The 12230-nt window shown below is 45.8% G+C and overlaps 5 protein-coding genes across 5 annotated transcripts; 3 read left to right on the top strand and 2 right to left on the bottom strand.

The window, feature by feature from the left end:
- Positions 1-427: 427 nt before the first annotated feature.
- Positions 428-1878, top strand: SERLADRAFT_472744 (uncharacterized protein; the record flags this gene model as incomplete). The annotated part of the gene is made up of 8 exons (XM_007320700.1): positions 428-587; positions 646-657; positions 716-784; positions 840-992; positions 1041-1088; positions 1141-1198; positions 1256-1512; positions 1574-1878. The coding sequence occupies 8 exons, from the start codon at positions 546-548 to the stop codon at positions 1676-1678; spliced, it is 744 nt and encodes a 247-aa protein (XP_007320762.1).
- A 79-nt stretch (positions 1879-1957) lies between these two features.
- SERLADRAFT_440240 (uncharacterized protein) lies at positions 1958-8128 on the top strand (the record flags this gene model as incomplete). Its single annotated transcript, XM_007320699.1, has 32 exons — positions 1958-2164; positions 2223-2749; positions 2802-3060; positions 3114-3311; positions 3364-3554; positions 3610-3709; positions 3775-3808; positions 3861-3979; positions 4027-4161; positions 4224-4355; positions 4409-4503; positions 4564-4643; positions 4701-4766; positions 4819-4826; positions 4881-4942; positions 5003-5061; positions 5118-5295; positions 5345-5861; positions 5927-5985; positions 6045-6099; positions 6150-6274; positions 6326-6671; positions 6727-6884; positions 6943-7006; positions 7060-7113; positions 7165-7255; positions 7317-7447; positions 7491-7616; positions 7674-7698; positions 7753-7843; positions 7903-7960; positions 8012-8128. The coding sequence occupies 32 exons, from the start codon at positions 1958-1960 to the stop codon at positions 8126-8128; spliced, it is 4467 nt and encodes a 1488-aa protein (XP_007320761.1).
- Positions 8129-9147: 1019 nt separating this feature from the next.
- Positions 9148-10272, bottom strand: SERLADRAFT_472735 (uncharacterized protein; the record flags this gene model as incomplete). Its single annotated transcript, XM_007320698.1, has 2 exons — positions 9148-9794; positions 9856-10272. 2 exons carry the CDS (start codon positions 10195-10197, stop codon positions 9477-9479), a joined length of 660 nt encoding a protein of 219 aa, XP_007320760.1.
- Positions 10273-10407: 135 nt separating this feature from the next.
- SERLADRAFT_440237 (uncharacterized protein) lies at positions 10408-11240 on the top strand (the record flags this gene model as incomplete). The annotated part of the gene is made up of 4 exons (XM_007320697.1): positions 10408-10683; positions 10759-11058; positions 11108-11138; positions 11191-11240. 4 exons carry the CDS (start codon positions 10408-10410, stop codon positions 11238-11240), a joined length of 657 nt encoding a protein of 218 aa, XP_007320759.1.
- Positions 11241-11263: 23 nt separating this feature from the next.
- On the bottom strand, positions 11264-12199 carry SERLADRAFT_472728 (uncharacterized protein; the record flags this gene model as incomplete). Its single annotated transcript, XM_007320696.1, has 3 exons — positions 11264-11695; positions 11748-11950; positions 12003-12199. 3 exons carry the CDS (start codon positions 12121-12123, stop codon positions 11408-11410), a joined length of 612 nt encoding a protein of 203 aa, XP_007320758.1.
- Between the last annotated feature and the right edge of the window lie 31 nt (positions 12200-12230).

The raw sequence follows: 12230 nt of genomic DNA, 5'->3' as shown, positions 1-12230 counted from the left end.
GGATGCAATATATACGTTGAAGTGAACATACTAGCATGAACCTAGGCTGTATACTGAGAACAATTCGCTAGTACTACGTGTGCTATCCAATAATTTCTGTCTATATAATTTTTATCATTTTTCTTCCCGGGCCCTAGTTAGAGTTGATATATTATTTGTACGGAACAGGACATACCTCCTGCCATCGTCTATAACGATGTTGATAATTTTTTTTTGATTCGAAAGTCTGATACCAGTGTTCCTGGACCTCTTTGTCAACGCCCAACGATGTAAAGTATTACGAAAGAGCGCGTCGCAAGATGACAAGAAATACTCCAAACCCAATTGAAACTGATCGGATTTGTGGTGTAGTTCATCGTGACATTGGCTAAATTTTATTATTGCCGCTGTGATGCCATAAGCCGGCAGCCTTTTCCAGATGAGGCTCACTGGAGCGTGACCTCACTCCGGACAGGCCACAGTTTGAACTTGGAGTCAAACGTCGAACTTCATCATCGGCTTTACATTATTAAACCATCGTTTATTTCGTGATTAACTTGTCAATAATGGTTTCATCAAGGTGGATTCCTCTCGAAAGCAACCCAGAGGTACAGTACTATTCCATACATTCGTGCTTGGTATAAGGGTGATAACAGCTATCCCCAGGTCCTTAACTCGGTGAGCTTCCAATGCATCCTCTAATGTCATCGAGTCGTGTTTAATAGTAGTGGCACAGTGGGCCAATGCTGCTGGCCTAGTATCTTCACAAGCACAGTTCGAAGATGTCTATGGGCTTGATTCCGAGGTAACACACAAATTTTTGATCTCGTTATAAACCCTAAATACATCAACGCGTCTAGTTACTTGAAATGGTCTCCGGACCTGTGAAAGCCGTTGTTCTACTCTTTCCTAGCTATACTGCCTTCCAAAACAAGAGAAAGGAAGAAGATGCTCGTATTGCGTCGGAGGGGCAACATCCGATTGACCCTACGGTGATGTGGATCAAGCAAACTGTGAGTTGTGGAATTTACATTTCATTTAAAAGCTCATAAACCTCTCAGATTTCGAATGCTTGTGGCACGATCGGTCTACTACATGCGCTGTGTAACGTTAGTTTATGAAACTTACACTTACTGCAGACTGATGACATAGACTTATCAGTCTGATGTTACATTCGCCCCTGAAAGTCCACTCGCAAAGTTCATCGAGGAATGCCAAGGTGCGTGGACAAATGATCAGAACAATTTTTTTTGGCTTCTGATTAAGGGCTACAAAGATAAATCTCCTTTGGAGCGGGCAAAGATTCTGGAGACGACACCCCTTTTTGCACAAATTCACGAAGAAGCAGCTTCCTCGGGCCAAACCGCAGTCCCTGATAACCTTGACACAGATCTTCATTTCACATGTTTTATTCAAGCACCAGATGCTATTGCCAGGGAAACAGAAACGCCGACGAAGTCGATGCGGTTGATTGAGTTGGATGGAATGCGAGATGGCCCTGTTGACAGGGGCGAATGCAAGGATCTGTTGAAGGTGTGTAGTTCGTTGTAGTCATGCTGTCTCTTCTCGCACAACTTAACTCGTTTGGCATCAGGATGTGGCAGAGATAGTAAAGGAGGTATTTGTTGCCCAGTCTTCCAGCATGTATTTCAGTATGATGGCGCTGGGTCCGCCACCAGGGAGTGAGCCAACCTTATGAAAGTGGCGATGCACACAAATTTTTCCAGTGTACGACAGCCGTGTAGCAACATTGTATCAGTAATGTGTAGCAATGAATCTTCGTGTCCTGTGTAACATAACGTCGTGTCAGGCTGAGTCACTGGTATCATAATGATCATGATGCAGTGTACATGTCGGACCGCCTTTACGTAAATGAGATCAACTGATTTGTCACTCAAACACTGTGATTACGAAGACTCGGATTTGACGCGCTCTATAAATTTGAGTCTGTGAAAGGTTACCACCATTTTCGCAAGGAATGGCGACTTGTCTGGACTCGGAGGGCTGGCACATCGTGTCCCAGCAAAGAGAGTTCGATCTTACTCCATGTGTGGAGGAAGGCGTGCTTCTGCCTTCCATTCTTGCTATTCTTCTGATCTTCGCCATTTGGAGATCATGGTCTTTGTCGTCACTGCAAAAACATGAAATCACCGCCCGCAGTCTCAAGGTCCTTGGTATCAAACTAGTAAGGGTTTTTTTTTTGCATCATTTCAGTCTTTTGACTCGTACTTACCTGCACACAGGGAGTATTGGCTTTAGCCTGTCTCACGAGCTGCGCTGTCCTTATCTATGTCTTGCTTTCCACTTACCAAGTGCCAATACTACTGCCGTATATTCTGGAGCCTTCAGCATTATTCGTCGCTATCATTCTCACATACTACAATCATCTTCACACGAGATCAGCCTCCTCGGTCTTACTGCTGTTCTGGCCCTTTTACGTTCTCGGCCTCGCAGTATGGGCTAGAACCTTAATGTTAAATGGCACCTCCGAAACTACGCATATATTGGTCTCCGTGCGATCTGCGACTGTTTTTTTGGGATTAGTATCCTTTATTCTAGAAACATTTGGCCCCGAAAGCGCTGAGAAAGGGTCTCATGATAGTCCTCTCGTCTCTGCCAACATATTCAGTATATGGTCTTTCTCCTGGATGACACCCCTCATGAAGAAAGGTGCTCAGACGTACATAACAGAAGATGACCTGCCATCGTTGGTTCCGGGAGACGAATCTGATAAACTTGGCAAGGACTTGGAGAAGGCGTTGGCAAAACAGTAAATCCTCAGTCCATTCCTATTTTGTCCAAATCACTTACATAGAACCTAGTTCGTCACTGTGGATAGCCTTGTTTTCCGCTTATGGAGGGCCTTACCTTTTTGCCGCTGGCTTGAAAGTCATTCAAGATCTCCTTGCGTTCCTCCAGCCTCAGCTTCTCCGATGGTTGCTGGCATACATATCGGCATATCAGAGCTCTAGAGGTGGCCCTTCTTTAGATCCATCTTCTGCCCCGAGCCGGTTGGAAGGTTTTGCCATTGCCACCATCATGTTCATCGCGGCCATAGTTCAAACCATAGTTTTGCACCAGGTACAAACCTTAACGCTAATTTTAACATCCTTTAGCTGACGTCCTGGTAACAGTATTTCCAACGATGCTTCGAAACTGGTATGCGCGTTCGTGCTGGCCTTGTCACAGTCATATTCCAAAAGGCACTCGTTCTTTCCAACGATGGACGGGGACGTGCATCAGGTGATATCGTTAACCTGATGTCCGTTGATACTGCAAGGTTACAAGACCTATGTACCTATGGTCTTATAGCTATATCAGGACCCCTTCAGGTGCAGTTTTATCTAAATATGATTTAATTCACCAGTGTTGATCATTTTGTAGATTGTTCTTGCATTTATGTCTTTGTACAATCTTCTAGGATGGTCTGCCTTTGTGGGAGTCGCTATTATGGTTGTATCCATCCCGCTCAATACTGCTATCGCACGATTACTCAGGACAATGCAAGAACAACAAATGAAAAATCGCGACCAACGAACACGACTAATGAGTGAGCTTTTGGCAAACATAAAAAGGTGCGTCGTCTTGTGATAGACGTATGCATCGTCGTCTAAAGTTTCACTTTCGCAGTATTAAACTATATGCATGGGAATTTACGTTTATCCGACGTATCTTGTTCGTCCGTAATGATCTTGAGATGAAAATGCTGAAGAAAATTGGTATCACCACTGTACGTAAAAGCGTTCTTTCTATCATCATAAGTTGCGAAATATTCATATTATTTAATCAACTTAGGCCTTGAATACAACTTTGTGGACGGGTATCCCATGTTTGTCGTTTATTTTTCCTTCGGCAATTGTTTCCTGATGCATTATCAACAGTATTGGTCGCTTTCAGTTCTTTCGCTACGGCCGCTGTGATGTCCTCAAAACCCCTGACAGCAGATATTATATTCCCCGCTATTTCCTTGTTCATGTTACTTCAGTTCCCTCTTGCTATGGTGAGTTGTCGTTTGTTCCTCATGGTCCTTGTCTGACTCTGCCTTAGTTTAGTCAAGTGACCTCCAATATAATTGAGGCTCTTGTTTCCGTGACACGCCTGTCGGAATTTTTGCGTGCAGATGAACTGCAATCCGATGCTCTGATCAGAGTACCGAAGGAAGTTCTGCAGGCTGGTGATGAGGTCCGTCACTTTGAATCGTTCCTTGTGTATCATAACTTATAGAAAACGTGTAACGTTTGCAGATACTCTCCATCAAGCATGGAGAGTTCAAATGGTCAAAGCAAACGAACGACCCGCCAACCTTGGAGGATATCAACTTGACAGTGAGAAAGGGTGAACTTGTTGGTATTGCTGGTCGTGTGGGATCGGGAAAGGTATTTTTATAATGCTTTCATGATATGTCAATAGAAGCTGACATCTTGTGCAGACTAGCCTTTTGTCTGCCATCATCGGCGACATGAGGAGAACGGAGGGTGAGGTCACACTCTATGGCTGCGTTTCATATGCTCCGCAGAATCCTTGGTGCGTATTGATTGAAAGATATTCTCTGAATAGAGTTGGCTGATATGCGACCAACGCTAGGATACTATCTGCGTCTGTTCGTGATAATATATTGTTCTCGCACGAGTACGACGAAGCTTTCTACAATTTAGTGATTGATGGTGTGGCACATTTTTTTTTATTGCATTCCTCTACCTCGTTGAATAATCTATAATCAGCTTGCGCTCTCAGGCAAGATCTGTCTCTTCTCCCACAAGGCGATCTCACGGAAGTCGGCGAAAAAGGTGTGGTAAACTCCCATTTGATATACACATAATACTGAACTTCACCATGTAGGCATAAGTGTAAGATGATTTGTAGAAAGTGTCGTTTGCTTTTTATACTAAACTTTTATTCAGCTTAGCGGAGGGCAACGAGCACGAGTATCTTTAGCTCGTGCTGTATATGCTCGGGCTGATCTGTGAGTCTCGCATAGTCCCCCTTTGTGCAAATACCAAACATGACAATATGCTATGTCCAGCGTGTTATTAGACGATGTCTTAGCTGCTGTGGATTCCCATGTGGCTCGCCACGTATTCGGTATGTGATTTTTCGCTCCTTTGCTTATGGTCTAATGCGCTTATACTTCCATATAGAGAATGTTATCGGCCCTCAAGGTCTCTTAGCTAGCAAGTCCAGGATCTTGGTTACTAATAGCATATCATACCTCAAGCACTTCGATCGACTGGCCTACATACGTCGTGGCATCATTCTTGAGTGCGGTTCCTTCGATACTCTTATGGCTGACCCGGACAGTGAACTACGCAAATTAGTGTAAGAATTTACTTGATTACCTTGATTCAGAGATACTAACTAGCAACAGGCAAAACCACACGACAGGTTCTACTTCTGGATTTACTACTCCGGGCCATTCCAGTGGCATATCAACTCCTAAAGTTGAAAGTGATGACGATACCGAGCTCACAACGAGCTTGGAAATTGTCTCTGAAAAAGTGAAGCGTCGTGAAAGTTTCCGTAAAGCAGCCCTGGTCACGAATCTGTCGGCGCGGGCGTCAAGTGATGGGCCAACTAAAGAGCACAGTGAGCAGGGTAAAGTGAAAATGGAGATTTATTACCAATACCTGCAGGCTGCTTCAAAAAGAGGATTTTTCTTCTTTTTAATCGTGACCCTATTGCAGCAGGTGGTATCAGTACTAGGAAATATCATTTTGAGGCAATGGGGAGAGCACAATCGCGCTGTCGGGGACAATAGCGGGATGTTCAACTACCTCATGGGATATGGTCTGTTCTCGTTGGCTGGTATTCTATTTGGAGCAGTTGCGTCTGTTACGATATGGGTCTTCTGTTCCTTGAGAAGTGCTCGGTATCTCCACGATTCGGTGCGTTTATGTGACTCGTTCAAAGCTTGGTGATCAAACTAACGCTGGTTTTATGGCGGACTCAGATGTTAGGCTCTGTTATGCGTGCCCCATTAAGCTTCTTTGAGACGACGCCGACTGGAAGGTAAGTGTACCATCTTTCTTTCATGTCTGCATGGGGACTCAACTTCTACTTTTATATAGAATCCTCAATCTGTTCTCTCGCGACACTTACGTTGTCGATCAAATAATTGCTCGAGTCAGTTTCATCTGATTGCCTGCTTATTTTCTGTTGACTTGTCGCTCCAGATGATTCAAAATCTTGTTCGCACTGCCGCTGTATGTGTGTCGATTGTTGTCGTAATTGGGTTCAGTTTCCCACCATTTTTGCTGGTGGTCCCTCCTCTCGGATGGTTCTATAGTAGAGTCATGATGTACGTCCGCTGCATCAACAACTTCACACAATTCCTGACAGGCTATTGCAGATATTATCTTTCGACTTCCCGTGAGTTGAAACGGCTTGATGCCGTCTCTCGATCGCCCATCTTCGCCTGGTTCTCCGAGTCACTGGCGGGCCTATCCACAATTCGTGCCTACAATCAGCAACCCATTTTCATTGCTAATAATGCGCGGAGGATTGACCGCAACCAGATGTGCTATGTACCAAGCATATCTGTCAATCGCTGGTTAGCTGTGCGGCTCGAATTCGTCGGCGCTATCATTTTATATTCCAGTGCACTGTTGGCTGTCACTGCGCTGGTGACGACAGGGGTAGATGCAGGTTTGGTCGGATTGGTATTGTCTTATGCATTGAATACAACCAGTTCTCTGGTAAGCTCTCGTTATTTTGGACAACTCTCTGGCACCTGTAATAATTGCTCTTTAGAATTGGGTTGTGAGAGCCGCAAGCGAGGTGGAACAAAATATTGTCAGCGTCGAGCGCATCTTGCATTACGTCACAGATTTATCCCCGGAAGCACCTCACGAAATACCCGACCAAAAGCCTGCCAGTGAGTGGCCCCAACACGGAGCAGTAGAGTTCAGGTATGTTGCTTATGCCTAATCACAGTTGAATGGGAGTCCTTATCTATGGTCAATTCAGTCAATATTCGACGAAGTACCGGCCTGAGCTGGACTTGGTGTTGAAGGATATCTCAGTGTCCATCGTTTGTCTACTTTTTCTCCTTCCCCCTATTTTGTCTGACCATGTTTATCTCAGAAACCGAAGGAGAAGATCGGAATATGTGGTAGAACCGGCGCTGGAAAATCATCCGTAAGTCAATGACAATGTTATGTACTGCTTCCACTAACTTTTTATACGCAGTTACTCCTCGCGTTGTTCCGGATCATTGAGCCCACTTCTGGTACCATTTATATTGATGGAGTCGATATCACGAAGATGGGATTACATGACTGTCAGTTTTTTCAACATCTCAGCTGTGTTGCTGCCTTCTAACGTACACTTGTGATATACAGTGCGATCAGTTATTTCGATTGTTCCGCAAAGCCCTGATTTGTTCGAAGGAACCTTGAGAGAAAATATCGATCCAGTGGGCGAACACCAAGATGCCGACATTTGGATGGCTTTGGATCAGGCTAGTTTTGGTGTATCTTAGCTCTTTGCATCATTGCTCATTCATCGGCATATAGGCTCATTTGAAACTTTACGTGGAAGGTCTCCCAATGGGACTCGATTCTCCCGTCAAAGAAGGAGGGTCCTCTCTCTCCTCGGGGCAAAGACAGTTAATCTGCTTTGCCAGAGCGTTGTTGCGCAAGGTTTGTACTTTCTTAGTGTACCTCTATTTTCACGTCACATTGACAACATTTAAATAGTCTAAAATTCTGGTGCTTGATGAAGGTAAGGCTGATTAGCTACTCTTTAATTGACGTGTGGTCTGATCATGTTTATTAGCCACCTCTGCTGTCGACCTAGACACGGACAGAGCAATCCAGGACATTATTCGTGGACCACTCTTCAATGACGTGACCATACTCACGATTGCGTATGTTATTCAGTTACATTCGACACACTGTCTGGTCATTAATACTTGCACATTCTCAGGCATCGATTGAACACTATCATCGAATCGGACCGAGTGTTGGTCCTTGATACAGGAAAGGTTAGCGCAGCTTTGACCCCTCTCGAAGCCTTTTATTGAAACATATTTTAGATTGCCGAATTCGACTCTCCTGAAAATCTGCTGAAGGATAACACCTCCATCTTCTACTCATTGGCCAACGAAGCAGGCCTCACCCAAGGACGGGAAACCGAAACAACAGAGTCGTAAAGACTCGAGAGTTCAATTTACTGTTTATCAATATCAATTACACATGATGTACATACCACATAGACATATCTATTTCCAGACGGCCCCTTAGTGAGGCCGATGAATTATTTAACATAAAATATCATACTTGACAGCGACGGGGTATACGTAAATTCCGACTGGAGTTTTGTTTGTCAGTGTTCTCATACGCAAGGTGACATTGACTCGGAAGCTTGAAGCTGCAACCAGCCTGAGCGACCCCGCAAATGCGTTAGACTCGGCTTTGATCCCATCTTTATTGTCAATTCCAAGTTCAACGGTGTCGTTCATGTACTTGTACGTGCAATGAACGCGATATTACTGAAACCTCTAAACGAATTTCAAACTCTTTCTCAAACTCTCTTCGCCTCTTTTTGTGCCCCTCAGACTAAACCACCACCTGCACCATCTGCACAGGCGTTCCTTGAATGTGATGCCACTCTAGCCGACGCGCTGAAACTCGCGCTCGTTCACCAAAGAAAGCAGAGACGAATCGAAAAGATTAAAAATGAAATTCTGACACTGGAGTTGACATGGAGAGAGATATGTGCTCAGCTAGAGCTAGGGAAAAGAGACCTGGAGACTGTGATTGATGGAGGCGATGAGCGTATCAAGGCCATAGAGGAAGCTAAGAAAGGTCGGTCCTGTTCTGCATGGCAGGTTTACATTGCTAACCCGAGCTACAGCTTCAATACCCTATCCCGAACTACTCGCATACGCACAGAGTCTCAGCGCCTTCACGTCCGCACCTCCCAATATGCCTGACTTCTCCGCCCCTGGCCCGGGCCAGCCTCCTCCTTCCTTGTTCTTTCCGCCCTTCCCGAACGAGGAGAAGATGCGTCGCGGGAGGCTCAATGCAGAGGCACCTTTGGGCCAGCTTGGCGAGACTCACTCGGTCGGAAGGCGTAAGTTCTCTGCGATGAGTTTTGCTTGTATGACGACTGACGCTCATCACTGCTCTCAGCACCTACGATATCGCCCAGTGTTGCTGAGCCTTCACGCCAAATGGGACATGCTGCGAATCCCTATCGACAGGATCTTCGACCCCAAGACCAAATATATGACCTTGATCTCGACCTCAACCCAGATCTTTGAGGGGTGCAATTCGCTGATGTGCAGCTATCTTTGTACCGATGTATTCCCGGTATTGCACACTGTATTGATAAGTTGATGTTGCCAATATGCTTCAAAGCCAATCAATGGCGGGCTAGTTAGATTGATGAGGGCTGTGTAAAACTATGACATCCGTGGAACGTATCTGTAGGTATTAAGCAATAATGTACGGGTAACTAGCATAATAATAAATCCAAAATAGCGGTGAAATAACCTCTCAAGTTCCCTTGTCAGTGCTGGACTCTGCCATGGCTGTTAATCCGCCGTCACCTGACTTTGAACGACGTGTGCGTAGAGAGAAATTTCTGCTGAACACAAAACTTCGAGAGCGCCGTGGAGCTTTAATCTGTACTTTCTCTGAAGCATAACGTTTCCCAAAGACCTCCAACTGGCGTCTGAAGCCAATGTTGGGACAAACAATTCCGCGCTTCGCTTTTACAAATGCGACCGCCTCAGTGGGATGCATGCTGGTGGTAGCCACCAAATAGGCGCAGACTACAGTGGCGCTTCTGCTGATTCCCTGAAAACAGTGAACCTAGAGTGAAGATAGTTGGTATGACATGAGAGAACAAGTGAGAGGGTGAAAGTGAGCTTACGAGCACTTTATTGTCCTTGCTGTTCGCAAGGGCATTGTTGATGAATGCGGTGGTGATTTCCAGATGCTTTAGGATATCAGTTTCTGAAGTGTCTGCGATGGGGATGTGTAGTTTTCGCAGGTTGGGGAGAGAAGACGAAAAAGTGGGTGCGTGCTCAAGGACGGATATGACATGAGTTATGCCCAGTTTTGTGAGCTGCTCCTCGTCCTTGGCGGTGAAGAGGTCGGCGAGATAGAGACCTGGGACGATGAGGGTGGCTGTCCGACCATAAGTTGGGTCAGCATTGCGAGGTCTCCTTGTCTGAACAAGAAAAGTCTGCTGCCAGGAGGGAAAAGAGATCATGTAGAGAATGGGCTGAGAAAGAGCAAAGAGTCTCTATCAGGCGACCCTCGCTCTACGACCCAATCCACTCCCGTCAAAGAACTCTCTCCCTGATCATCATCACGTTCCGCCTTATCGGCAACTAGCGGGGTCACAGCCTCTGTGACACGCACGTGACTCTCTCCCAAGTCGCCGATAGCACGCTACCGCCTGGTTTAGAGTCTCTCCCTCATGTCCTACCTGGTACACACCGCTCGCCATCCACTACGCGTCCTTCCTCCTCAATGCTCCCTTCGCCATCTTCGTCCAAGTCCAGCACGCTCATTCCACACATCCCCGGTGGCTCGTGACTTTCACTTCGACACACACCACTTTGTGCAACGTCTAGAGCGCGAAGGTCTGAACCGTGCCCAGGCCGAAGGTATCATGTCTGCAATGGCAGAGGTGATAGACGAGAGCATAAGGAACATGACCAGCAATATGGTTACCAAAGCAGATCAAGAAAAGGTATGTTGCATGTCTCATCCTCAGCATTCACAGAAATACAGATCGTACCGCTTCTACATGGTCATATCGCTATAGCACCAATATACCCAACAAGTTGACTTTGCGCAAATCAAGTCCGAGCTTCAACTCATGGAGAAAAATGACCTTGCCATGATCAAAGCAGAGAACGACCGTCTCGTGACCGACATAGAGAAGCTCAAGCAGCGACTTCGTGAGGAAATCACCCGGACTCAAGCTGGTGTCCGGTTAGACTTGAATCTCGAGAAAGGAAGAATGCGTGAAGAGAGCAGTGGGCAGGAGTTAAAGATCAAAGAAGTTGATACTCGTATAGAACAGGAAATTGCCCACCTACGGACAGCAATACAAGCATCAAAGGTACGATCTCAATCCTCTTACTCGCGGATTATCTGATAGCGTCCCCCAGGCTACCACTTTGCAGTATCTTGTCGGATTTGGTATGTCCCTACCTTTATATTTGCTCGATTCATACAAACATATCTTCTATAGTGACAGGTTGTTCTGCACTGCTGATGGCGTACCTACGGTTTAGAGTTTAGACATTATATCACCCATAATTTGTAAGTACATATTGTCTAGATAAATCACCAACAAACTCACAGACATCTACAAGATAAATATGCAATGTAGATGATACACTATACTCTAATCTCGTCTTCTGTAGCCTTCCTTTCCATAACTTTCGATGCTCACGGGGGGTATAATCCTAATCATCCAGAGGGGGTAGAATATCACCAGCTATCCGTTCTCCCAAAGCAAGTCGCTTGAACTTCTCATAAGCGTTGTCAAGGTCGTCGTTGACGATAATATAATTGTGAACATCGGGTTCTCGGGCGTATTGGATTTCTTTCAGAGCAGCCCCGAGGCGCTTTTGAATAGCCTGCTCGCTATCGGTTGCGCGACCTTCAAGGCGAGCTCGAAGCGCAGTCATGTTGGGCGGAGAAATGAATACAAAAATAGGTTGTAGGTCGGTGTTTTTTATCTGCCTTACACCCTGTGGCGGTTTGAGTGATCAGCCGTCAAGAATATGGTGGGCTGGCAAGTACCTGAGCATCGATATCTAAAACGCATCGCCTTCCGCTGCGAGCAACGTCCCGAACGGTCTGGAAGCTGGTGCCATAGAAATTCCCGGAAAATTCAGCGTACTCGATGAATGCTCCGTCTTGGATGAGTTCTGTGAACTTGTCTCTCGTGATGAAGTGGTACTCTCTGCCGTCTGTCTCCCCAGGCCTTGGGGATCTCGTAGTATCTTGCTGTTCGCGTTAGGCTAAGATTACAATCGGAAAATGACTAGGTCGTACGAGAGACACTGAATCCGAAATTGTCTGGGAATTCTGAGAAGAGACGCTTTATAAGCGTGCCCTTGCCTACACCCGAGGGTCCTGAGACGACAAGGGGCAAGAGTTCAGTCAAGGGAGACATGGAAGACAATTCCTGAGGCCTGAGTGGATATATGCGTCCAGGTCTGAAATTGGTTACTTGATTGAGGACAGCTGGTGAGAAGGAAACTAATTTTGGGCGTGACACTC

This window comes from Serpula lacrymans, assembly GCF_000218685.1.
Source record: "Serpula lacrymans var. lacrymans S7.9 unplaced genomic scaffold SERLAscaffold_10, whole genome shotgun sequence".
NCBI lineage: Eukaryota > Fungi > Basidiomycota > Agaricomycetes > Boletales > Serpulaceae > Serpula > Serpula lacrymans.
Note: the sequence above shows the minus strand (reverse complement) of the source record. Positions and strands in the feature narration are given on the sequence as shown.